At 36.0% G+C, this 12,414-nt stretch overlaps 1 protein-coding gene across 2 annotated transcripts in view; it reads right to left on the bottom strand.

Annotated features, from left to right (window-relative positions):
- The window catches only part of pcbp4 (poly(rC) binding protein 4), a 58,644-nt gene that overhangs the window by 14,991 nt on the left and 31,239 nt on the right, over positions 1-12,414 (bottom strand). For both annotated transcript variants that reach the window (XM_088915675.1, XM_088915676.1), the window contains exons 4-8: positions 11,532-11,564; positions 8,612-8,728; positions 3,397-3,528; positions 2,933-3,061; positions 649-723 (exon numbers count right to left, since the gene is read on the bottom strand). In XM_088915675.1, coding sequence (XP_088771801.1) covers positions 649-723; positions 2,933-3,061; positions 3,397-3,528; positions 8,612-8,728; positions 11,532-11,564 — 486 coding nt within the window. The remainder of the gene's footprint in view (positions 1-648; positions 724-2,932; positions 3,062-3,396; positions 3,529-8,611; positions 8,729-11,531; positions 11,565-12,414) is intronic.

Below are 12,414 nucleotides of genomic sequence, written 5' to 3'. Positions count from 1 at the left end.
TACAAACTTCATAATGCATGATAGAAGAGGTAGCACTGACAGGAGAAGAGGCATCTCTCACTGACATCACTGAAACCTAGCAGGCCCCTGGCAAGTTGAAAAATTAGAAGACTCTAGCTCACTAATTTCCAGTTCAGCCCAGTAGCTGTTTGTTACTGTTTGTGGAGTCCCTATTATTGTTGGTCAGTAACCCAGACATAAACCTATAACATCTCTATAGAACTCAACCTGAGCCCTGAGCTTGCACCTTTACTGGTATATTCCTTGTTGGTCCATAAACAAAATAATGTAGAAGCCATTTTTCCAAGATACTCTATTTACTTCACATGAACAGCGACTGAATGAAAGGTGCCTCCTTATGCTCAAATGAAATCATGTTCTTCCTGGATTACAAAAAATGGTTTATTGAATATTCATGAATATAATTAATCATATCCTTAACAACTGCATGCTTGACCCCAAGGCAATCAATTGTAATGCACATAACCAACATAATAGAATCAGACATAATCCTTTGGCCTCACAAATAAAGTTCAGTTCAGATCCACAAAGTTTGCTCAGATCCACAGTGTGCACCGACATGCTGGGAGATGACACTAAATAATGTAGGGCACAAGTCAACACTAGGCATCTGTTTTACAGACTTACTTGATTTCCAGCAAGGAGTACTGCTCCTGGGGCAGGACTGGGGCGATATGGAATAGTGGCACCCTTTGGTGGAGACTGCAGAAAGCCACAAGAAAAGTGAGAGAAAAACAATTATAATAGAAATTAATGCAATAAAAGTTAGAGGGAACAGTTTGGGTACAAAGAGAATTTTTATTATACTAAAGAAAAGCAAGATAATTACACTACAGATGTATTTGCCTCAGCATTCTGCTAAAACCAGTGAAGTTGTTAACTCTTGCATGGGTTTTTATGTGTATATATTCTGTATTCAATCCCCTCTCAAAATACACAAAACAACAAAGTGTTTTTTGTACAAAATATCAGTAAACTGTATTATAAAAGGACAAAAATCAACTTAAAAATCCAAAGTATTAGCATATTGTCATGTGGTGTAGTTTTAAACCAGCTAGCTTGCGACATACTGTAAGAGAGATGGTTATATTTTACTGTAACCTCCCTTTTTAAAGGCTCACCTAAAAGTCAGTTTCTTACTCTTATTATCTGTATAACTTGTGGACTAATCATTAATGTCTTGCTAATATGTAAAGTTAAGAGTTCTTTCAGCAAGACTTGCATATTAACACTTTATTAGCATTAACAATGAAATTATTTATCTGGGTTCACATAAAATACTTTAAATTCTGTTATTTACCAGCTCTGTGGCAGAAACATTTTCTTAGTCAGAGGTAACAGCAATGACTTAAAAAGCTTATTTCACATTTTTTTCTCTTTCTTTATGAACTCTGGTAGCTCCACTAATTTTTTAAGTGCAAAAAATAAACATCTATATCTTTTCCATATCAGTCTTTTTGGGTAACAGGGATCACATTTTGCTTTAGACCAAATATCGTTGCAAATCACTTCTAAGAAACAAAGATCCTTATACTATGCACAGTTGTATTATAGGAATGTTTGATCATATATGTGTGGGACAAATACATATAGTTTTTGTTTGTACAAAGTACTAAATAACAATGAATGGGACCTAAGAAGTCTGATAGTTGAAATGATTTGGATACTTTTCTGAGTATCAGCTTTATTATTAATATTTTAAACTTGATTCTCTAGTTTTCCAACAGCAATGCAGTTATTTAAAACCAGGTTTTCCAGATAGATTATCAACTAAATGCCCTCATCTCTGCTCAGGTCACTGCATCAATTATCAATGGAATTAGCGTTGCTAATCAATATAACGGGCAGCTGACTACAGTGAAGCAGGAACGCAAGCATGTTACGTTTACCTTTAGGAAAAAGAAAATATAAATCAGCTATAAATAGCCAGAAAGTAATGCAATTACTGAATGAAGGCACACATTAATAGGGCTAGAGCATTAGTTTGTATAGTCTTCCCCAGTGGGTGTTTTCCAAGAATTCTTTACAACAAGCAAAAATACTTTTAATAATCCCTATCTGTTACATAGTAAAACTGCTTTTTTTTGTGTAGTGCTATAAAAAAAAACCTTAATGATTACAAAACCTTCCAAGACAAATGTGCTGTTTTAGGTGAGAACAGCACCACACAGAGCATCACTTTAACCATTTTTAGAACCAAGTGGAAGTGAGTTGCAGACATGCTGTGTTGAACTATGTGGTTTATTTATCAAGGTGATGGGGTTTCAGCTTCTGCATATAAAATGTGTCTTGTGTGTACAATTAAAGCAGTTTTATTGCATTTGTTTGCATAATTCACATCTTAAAACAGGTGGCATGCGCCACTGGCCATGAATTCAAATTCCAGCAATGGATCAGAATAGCGTTTGGCTTGCCACTGATCCATTCCAGCTGCGAAATAATGTGAAATTTCATGATGTCCTACATGTTATAAATATTTGGCTCAATTTGAGATGCATTTAATTAATATTATTGCCCATAACATGTTGCCACTAATCATTATTTTACTGTTTCAGCACACATTCATGCTTTTAATCAACAATAAAAATGACAATAAATGAGATATAAATCTAATGGAAGGGAGACATTTGAGGTCAGTATTAATGAATATCTACATATCTGCAGCTGACTCATTGTAAGTATACAGGGCAGTGCAGGTAAAGTGAAGACATTTGATGAAGCATAAACAAAATGATATATGCTATATATGCTGATATATACTCCACAGACAGATGCCTGGTGCCGCAACTCAACCCAGGTCTCTGTAGCTTTGATGTAGCAACACTAACTACCACAGTACCATGCTAGGGCAAGTTAGAACAATCCAACTTCAAGTAAAAACAGAGTGAAATTTAGAGACAGGAGCTCGTACCTCCAGTATGACTGTGCAGATGAGTTTGACACACTGTATGATGGCCTCCTGGGTTCCAGATATCGTCACTCCCCGCTCTGTAGAATTAGGTAGTAAGTCTCCTGCTACCTGGACCTGTGCTCCTGTGCTCTATTGTAGTTGGAAACCAAATGGAAGGAAAAAAGCTGCATTTAGAAACATATATTCTTGTGGCTACTTTCATCACTCCCAAGAATATCAGTACATTACACTGTAATGTTCCCACTGTTCAGTCTTGCAGCATAAAGCAGCCACCCCAGAAGCAGACAGTAAGACAGGTGTTAAAATTAGTAGTAGCAGACCCACACGAAAATGGGGATTATTTTTGTGTATGGGCCCATGACACTTTGAGTTACTAAAAAAAAAAGCTTTGGAATGCTAATGTATGAAACATGGAACAGTCTTTGAAAATGCAGAGATGCCAACAACAGGCAGTCAGCACTGACCTCTCGGATCTCCTTGATCTTGGATCCTCCCTTGCCTATCAGCGAGCCACACTGGCTGGCGGGGATGACAAGGCGCAGTGTGACTGGGGGTTTGTTGGTAACTGTGCCATTGGCCACCAGTGTGCTGAGGTCCTGGACAAGAGGAAGGGTTAGTCTGATGAGTTGGCAACACTTGACTGACTGACGCCATAGCTTTGATATAAAGCCAAGATCTATAATTTTCTCCTCAATACTGCAGGGTACTGCTCATATTATGACCCTTGACTGTGTAAGTACTTTTTAGTACAGTAGTTTGCAGAAAACAGCTATGAAATATCTCAACTTTATGCAATGTTTTCTTTTTCTTGTACCCCCCTTATTTTTCTACTTGTTCCATTTAATAATTATTCTTTGAGGTTCTCTTGATTTTTGCTAAAAATACATTATTATTAACACATCAGCATAAATAATAGCTTCAGAGAAGAATTCAAATCTTTTCACCAGTTTGGGAGTGTTGTAAATTAGTGTTATACTATACTGTACATATTACAGAGCAACACCGCTCTTGTTCCTCACGTTCAGTTTTAGACATACTATAGTTAACACGGCAGGTTTTCTATGCATAATGGAGGGGACCAAATCCAAGAAGGCATATAATAATATAACAAGAAAGAAGTGAAATCCCAGTAAAATTCAAATGGATTAACAGTTAAGGAGGTGAGAGGAAATTGGGTAGCACACCATTTGGACTGCCGTAGTTCTCCAGATGCCCTGATGAAATGCACAATGTTCGCTGATGTGCTTTATTCCTAACCATCGGCCTGGATTTTCTCTTTCTTGCTTGGTCCTATATAAAATTACTAACAATGTCTAAAGTCAACAGAAGTCCTAGGTCCTTAAGGTGACTTTAAAGTGTTTTGTACATGTAGTAGCCAACTGAATTCACAGTATGTAAATACAATTTTTTTTTGATAGCTCTTGCAATACATTGTGAAATTTTAAGCCATTTCAGCAAGTGAATATTGTTTTTCTATGTTAAATGGCTTGAAGTCCAACTAATATATTATTAGTTGTGGTTAAGGGCAAGTGTAATCAATGGTTATGTGCAAAATGAGGAGGTGTGCTTAGGGTGCTTGACAAGGGGTGTAAACTGGTACAGTAAATCATGTGGATTCCTGTAAAAGTGATTCCTGTAATATATTTATGGGTTGATGTCTGTTTATTTGTACTGTTTATACCTTTTTGTCAGTCTCTGAGTGTGAAACATAGCTATTTGGATGCAGAACAAATTTCTGAGAAATCACACAAAGTGTTATTGTATCATAAATGTCATATGCCTAATGTTGTAGGCTCCCCATATCAAGTTTAGGTCAGATAACTGCATCTATTGGATGCAGTGCTGTCTATAAGAGCTTTTACAAATGTTAGTCAGAGTAAGCAAGGCTTTCGAGAAGGCATTTTCTTTAATTAAGCCATGTAATAAATATCTGTTTCGAAAGTGACTGATGATCTGTGGAATTAATTAGTGAATGCCAGACTCTAAAGATGCAGGTCTTTAAAATGTATACAATATGCGCTGACTGTCAGCTCTCTGCACATCAGTATGTGGAGAGAATGGCTTTATCGTCACAGCTTTTATCATCATAGTACACTTTGACTACAAGTGCCCATCCATTCATTTTCTAACTGCTTCATCCAATTCAGAGTTGAGGGGGATCCAGAGCCCATCTCGGCAAGCAACAGGCACAAGGTGGGGTACACCTTGGGTGGGACGCCAGTCAATTGCAGGGCACATAAAGACATGAACCCACTCACATCAGGGCCAATTCACCCACCAGTATGTATTTGGACTGTTGGAGGAAACCGGAGCATGTGGAGTAAACCCACATGAACACTGGGAGAAACATACATACTCCACACAGACAGCACCACGGATCTGGAATCAACCCCAAAGCCCTAGTGTTGTGGGGCAGCAATGCTAACCACTGCTCCTCTGTGCCGCCCTGAAATTCTTAGTCTTACGACTAACAATCCACACCAAAGCATTATCCTTGCTTATGTCTAAATGTCTTCATTTGATTATATATATTCGACTTCACCAATATTAATTTGTTCACATTTTGAAATGCCAGTTTGACTAAAATAAAATGCAATTCACTCCTGATTGGCATCCAACATATTTAAGTCATACCCTACCATTCCTTGAAATCAATGTAGGCAAACAAATCACATTAAACTAAAGACTTGTTAACCTGCTAAGCCTTTATAACATGTAACAATATAGTTCAAGCTCCAGAGGGTTATGTCTGCATAACAGGCTCATGTCAAACAAACCTGGTAATACTTGCATGCAAAAATTTGTCTTTCCCAGATACCATTACTTAAGTACAAGGAGCTTGGAAAAACGTCATGTTGCACATTTTTGGCTCATGCAGAGACGCATGCAAAGGTTTGTGGTATATTATTATTAATAGCACTCTCTGAATTTGTCACAATCAAAACAAAACAAAAACATTCAATAATATCCCCTGTGTACTGCTAACACAAAAAGATGTCTTCCAACTTCATGATCTAGCCCTGTACTTTCCCAGCGAAGGATTATTAAACATCAATAGTAATTTGCTTTCACATAAAATGGATATTACCTTCTCTTTAGTGACCAATAAGAGAAGTAGCAGCATTACACACTCTGTGTCATTACAGATTAAGAATGGATATATCGAAGATATAAAAGCTTCACAGGCACATTTTGATATGCATGACATTAGTGTTTGGATGTTCATTAGGAATACACACTACCTGATTAGATATATAATTCTATTGAGTAAATAACAAAAAGAAACGTTTCTAACAGTTAGAGCATAAAGTTCTCAGGCACACTAAAGCAAGCAAGACAGCAGGGAGGAGTCTGGGAGTATTGCACAGATTTCCCATATCATGTTTGCTCATTGAAGAATTCTATCATAAAAATAAGAAAAACACAGAAAAGACATGACTTTAGTCTCCATCAGTATTAACCCCTGGGTGACTAATAGCACACAGTGTTTTTCTACTTTCTGCAGAAAATCTGTTCTGCTCCAAGGGTTACTATGACAAAGATGAATACCAGAATGCCTGCTTACACACCCCAGAGAGAAAAAAGAAAGGGAGAATTATAGTTTCCCTCTTTTCAAGATGAAATAATTTAAGCCTTACTTTGGGCTCCATGATTAGAGATCAGATGATTTAAATCAAATCTGTGCCATTTGACATTAAAACATCTCACATGCATAGCTAATAATACCAAATCATCAAAAACAAGTGTTTTGCTTCTTCAGAACTGATAGGATGTACAAATGTTTTTTTAAAAGATATTATTTTGGTTTTACATATTATAGTTGCATAAACAACAGGTGCAAATAGGTCTCTCTTTTGCTAAACATACACAGTAGTATTTGACATTACCTTCACTAAATGCAGGTAAGATTGTGATCTCTCAGTACTATTGGATAGTAAGAGGGAGCAAGCTCTGGAGTGTATTTTCATTCCTAAGAAATACTATACTGTATATTGGAGTTAAAAATCAAAATTGTTTGAAACCCACATTCTCAAGTGTACTGCAGTTACTTAATTTAAAAAGCTGTAACACCTGGTACCTTTATTGCAGGCATTTACAGTGTCTATGTACGTTTTTTTGCTTAACTACAGCTTTAAGAAGTGATTTTTTAATTGATTTAGAGTATCAATAGTCATAGAGTACATAGAGATTCTATAAACTAGCACATACAGTAGCATAGAATCTAAGCGCTCATACAAATATACTGTACAGCCCTTATGTTTGTGCTAAATAATCATAGCTTGCTTGCTTGGCACTGAAAGATAAGCCATTGAAACCCAAACGACTAGTGACGCTTTGAGTGTAGTGACCAGCTTGAAAAAGCATTTAAATGTTAATATTTTTATTAATATTCCTTGAATATCAGGATTTATTGACTTATGACATACTGTAAAAATGGATGTTCAACAATGTAGAAGTGGTATTTCAACAGTGACAAATAGTGATAATAATTGCTAGAATAATATAATTGCATTCTTTGAATACTCTATATTGCTGTTTGAAGTTTTATGACTGTGAGGGTTCATGATCAATAGAAAACAATATTATTACCCAAACAAAAGAAAGAAAGGTGGGGCTTTTATTTGGCATAGACCTCTCATTAAGATTCTTCCTTTGTTTTTTTTTTTGCTCCTGAGCTAATTGCATACACCTGCCATACCTCTGTTAAGTAATGATGCAAAAGTCGCAATTACCTTGTTAACAACAAAGATCTCTGTTTTAAATAATTACAACAGCTTTTAAAAGCCAAAAAGCAAATTAAAACTGGAATTAAACCATCTCTTTGGGACAGAAATAAGTACAATCCCTTCATCTTAAGATGTACAAGTTAGACCTCCTGTCTTGGTAATCGATCTTCTCAGTTTACACTTTGTATACCAATTAACAAGATATGAGGTCCACTTAATGTATCCTCGTTAAACCAAAGAGGTACATATTGATCAGTGGTTCTGAATTCTGGTCCTGGAGTAGCCCTGTGTGTGCTGGTTTTTGTTCCAACCGGGCACTTCATCACCAGTAATAATTGATGTCCGTAACTAACCTGGTTGCTGTTTATACTTTTTTTCTGCACTCATGCCTTTGGTTTCAGAAATACCCTGAAACACATTATTTTCAACAGCTTCAGCACACAGAACTTCCTAAGTCTGTACTCCACGTGATAAATAAGAATTTGCTCCCATATTCCTGACTAAACATCCCTTGGTGATCAATTGATGAACAGGGTCAAGTAGGAGTGACACTGTATCAGACAACTCCCACAGTTACTGTTTTTCCTTCGGCTTAAGTCCAATGGGTTATATTTTAGTATGTATAGCTGGAAGATGAAAGTCCAGAAATTCATTGCTTAGGACAGAGTCCATATTAATAAAGAATCTCATTTAGCGTAAAAGCAAATATAAAAAATGTCTCAAATAGAAAAATAAAATAAACAAGCCTGTAATAAAAAACTTTAGTGAAAATTAGTGCAAAAACTAGCGGACACAGAGGTACTCGAAGACCAGTATTGAGAACCACTGTTATAGATAAATCAGCTTTTACAAGGCCCATTACCAACAGTGCAAACATTATACGGTGCTAGATGAGTACAGTTCAGAGGCTGTGTGTATTTTACACGACTGAATATTTAAATATTACGGTTACCTCTTCAAGCTTTATCGTGATCATGGTAAAGGCTCTAAACACACACTCTGTCGATCCTGTGATTGTTATTATCCTCTCTGGACAGGACCCTTCAGAAATGTTGATACGTGCGCTGCTCTGAAATGCAAGTGAAAGAGGGGCACATTCAATCCAGGTTCTTCAAAACACTGAACAAAAGAACATCAGCAGAAGGTGATTCAAAGTGGAAAGAAGGCACATTAATTCCCATAGAAGATGCCTCTATTAGACACGTTCTCCAGTAGAGTTCCTAATTTTCCATTCTAAATAGAATTAACTATTAATATTAAATACATTAGCCCTAAGTCCAAATATATATACACAGTATATTTATATGCATGTATGAGCAGAAATCATATAATTCCAGTGTACTTATTAGTCATACTGAGTCATTAAACATTTCTTTAAGTCAGATAAAGCAAAAAGGGTGCTGACAATGAGCAAAGCTATCCTCTTGTACTGAAATGTGTCTGTTTGCCAGGGGAGTGATTCACAGCCTTGCAGGACAGAATCTTTGAAGGTATGTCTCCTGATCCTAGGTTAATCACTGTTACTCAGTCACTGTATAGGGAGAATGCTTTTTATTTCCTATTAATTTTTAATTTTCAGAGTTAGTTGCTCTTGATGTGTGACCCAGATTTCAAATGTTTGTTTTATTTTTCCACTGGAACACACAACTATGTGCAAGAATCATTACAGACTTCTTTTAAGGTTTTAATCCTTTTATATTGGAAACCTCAATGTCAATTGTCCACACTGTTAAATTCCATTCCATTTACAATATAATTTATAAATGATAACATATATTAAATAAAACAGTATGGCCATGCGTTGAAGATTCTGAGATATTTCTGCGAAATTCTATGCGGCTTAAAAGTGCCTGTATGTTTTCTGTCAGATGATATGAATTTCTTAACACGATTCCGCATAAATGAAAGGCAGAAAAACATGGATTTAAGTACTTATCCACCTAAACTCACTGAAGGACAAATATGATATATTTCCATTTTTTTACCTTAATAGGATTTTGATGTAGTCTACTATGTGCAGAATCTGAACAAGCTCTGTCAGTCCTTTTAGCACACTCCCAGACAAGTTGCTACCAATTAATGGCAGCATTAAACTCCCTTCTGAGTCACCCAATTGCAGATCTTATTTATAAAAATAGGACTGTTTTAGCATGTCTTGTTAAAAAATGCATTATTGTTTCAGCAAAGAAATATGTCCTTCAAGAGAACTGGAATGCTGACATGGGCACAGTGTAAAGGATAAAAGACTTTACATGATGTGATCAATTACAGAGTTCAACACATTTATAGCCTAAATAAAAAGCATTTCTGCTTTGTCAGATATTTCATATATTTAATTTCATTGACAAAGCATGTAGTCTTAATGTGTTGACACAGATGTTAATGCACTGGCCTTTGAAGACACATCCCTATTTTATATATGATCTGCAATGCACAAATAATTACCAGATGTAATATATTTCTGCATCTAATCATTTCACAAGAGATGAAAATAACTGTTTTGTACAGTGTCTTGAGAATTGATCAGGTGTTTATATAGCGCTTCATTTCAGATTGTTAGCAGACATATTTATAATAAAACTAGAGTTCACCTTGTATCAAATGACCACAAGGTTAAAGAGTGGGTGTTGCACTGTTTGAAAATAGAAGCTTGGAGCAACATGTTTTGAGTGAATTAGATACAGCCTTGTGTTGTGTAATTCAATTAGTTAACTACCCCAGAAATTAAAACTTTTAAATGTAAATGTTGGGTCCTTTTTTTCTTGTCTTTCAGCAAATTACATTTTTCAGAAGAAATACAAAATAATGTTGTCTGGTAAAGTTAAAGTAATGGACTATAATCACTCATGAAACAACCTGGCTTTTTTACAGGTTTTTGGAAAAGGGTTGTTTCTGTGATCTGAACATAAGGCAAGCCAATAATGCTCTTACATCACATTTCATTATTACACTCAAGTGTCATAACATTAATTAGTAGATGTACTTGTATACTATTACCCCTGTATACTGTGTATAACATGACACTAAGTTTGGGCAAAAACTAAGGAGAAAAAAGCAGACATCTAGGTTTCAGAAATAGACAGTACACCTAAGGGACTGTACTCTGGCTCAGCTCATAAAGGATGTACATTGAGCTTTATATTCCAGATATCACTGGATTAAAGCTTGGCTATGTCATTAGCCAACACTGACAGAGATTTTCCAAGCTCTGGTGCACACAGAGTGCCAACAGTTCTGGGTTGGAATTGAGTTAGTCAGGGTATTCTCAACATGCCAGATCACCTCTAGGACTTGTCATATGTCTGTGAGTTTACTGTAGTGTTAGTCAGTGCCCCACCATTCCTCCATTTTGTGCTAAATCTCCTGTAAGGCACTGTGGAACTTGCAGCCTGACAAATTCTGAATGGCTCAGACAGGTGGGCACATCAGAGGAATGTGTACATGGGCCCTTATTCTCTGTGTGTGATATGGGGCTTGCAGTGGTGACTGAAATTGTGAAGGTATCTAAAAGAAAAATAAGCAACAATTTTAGGTTTTCAGATCTGTTTCAGGGTTTACAGTGTGCTGACTCATGTACAAAATATACTGATAAAGCAAAAAGCAAAAATAATTACATGAATGTAATTGCTGAAAATAGGGCAAAAAATTATCCAGTACGCATGCATACAAGATCTGACAGCTTGTAAAACATGAATAGGCTCAAACCAAAGTGCAAGAGAGTCTTATTTCTATCCCTGTGGTTAGAACATTAGTTAATATATTCTTTTAAAACTTCCTTAAGAGATGGTTGAAGAAAAACACTAGATTTTGTACATTTCCTACAATTCTATTCACTTAATGTTGTAGAATTATAATGTGAGTTGTGAACCTACCTCTTCTCGTATTCTTTTCACAGTTTCTCCTTTCTAGGGAAGAGAGAGAAAGGAGATTTTAAAACAGTCTAGGGAAGAGTTCTGTTACTTTATGTAGTTATTTTGCAAATGTGCGGTAACCAGATACTTGAGGAGAAACTGGTTTCCATGCAATGCAGTACAGCCAGTGTAAAAATACTTGAATCATTGAATAATAATTGAATCTTTGCAGTAATTAATAATAATGATCAGTTAGTAATTGTAATGTGTAGAGGAAAAACATCATCCATCATAAACCCTTCGGGTTATTTTCTGAGAAGCCATTCTCCAGAACTTAGTAGCAAGATGAACACAAGTATCAATAACAATGATCTCCTATTTTTGTGAAGTAAACATCTTGAACTGAAGGGAAATCATTGTTCAAATCAAGTGACAAATGGAAATGTGCTGGTTAGGCTCAAATCAACCCTCCATATATATTAATCAACATCCCAAAGCTAAAATAAATGGCTTGTATAAATGTGCCCTATAAGATACATTTTCAAGCAGATAGACCAGGGATTGCTAAAATTAATGTTTGCAGATTTATGAAATAAGATTCATGTTTAAACCTAGAGACATTGCTTGTGTAGTGTTGTCTGTCTAGGGCATTTAGTGTTTTCTAGGACTAATCTTACAAAAAAACCCAAGAAATAAACTAACCACCTTATAAAAACATACACATGCTGCAGCACATAGTTATGTACTCTCTTTGACTTTTTCTACATCACTAAACAAGAAGCAGAAGGGGGGTTACTAAATCAAATGCATACAGGCATCTGTAACATTATCCTTCCAATCTCTTCCAATTAACCTCTCAATTTTGCTATACTAAGGGGAGAGAGAGCACAGAGGCAGACATACA

This window comes from Atractosteus spatula, chromosome 5 (genome assembly GCF_055471065.1).
Source record: "Atractosteus spatula isolate fAtrSpa1 chromosome 5, fAtrSpa1.hap1, whole genome shotgun sequence".
Classification (NCBI taxonomy): Eukaryota; Metazoa; Chordata; class Actinopteri; order Semionotiformes; family Lepisosteidae; genus Atractosteus; species Atractosteus spatula.
Note: the sequence above shows the minus strand (reverse complement) of the source record. Positions and strands in the feature narration are given on the sequence as shown.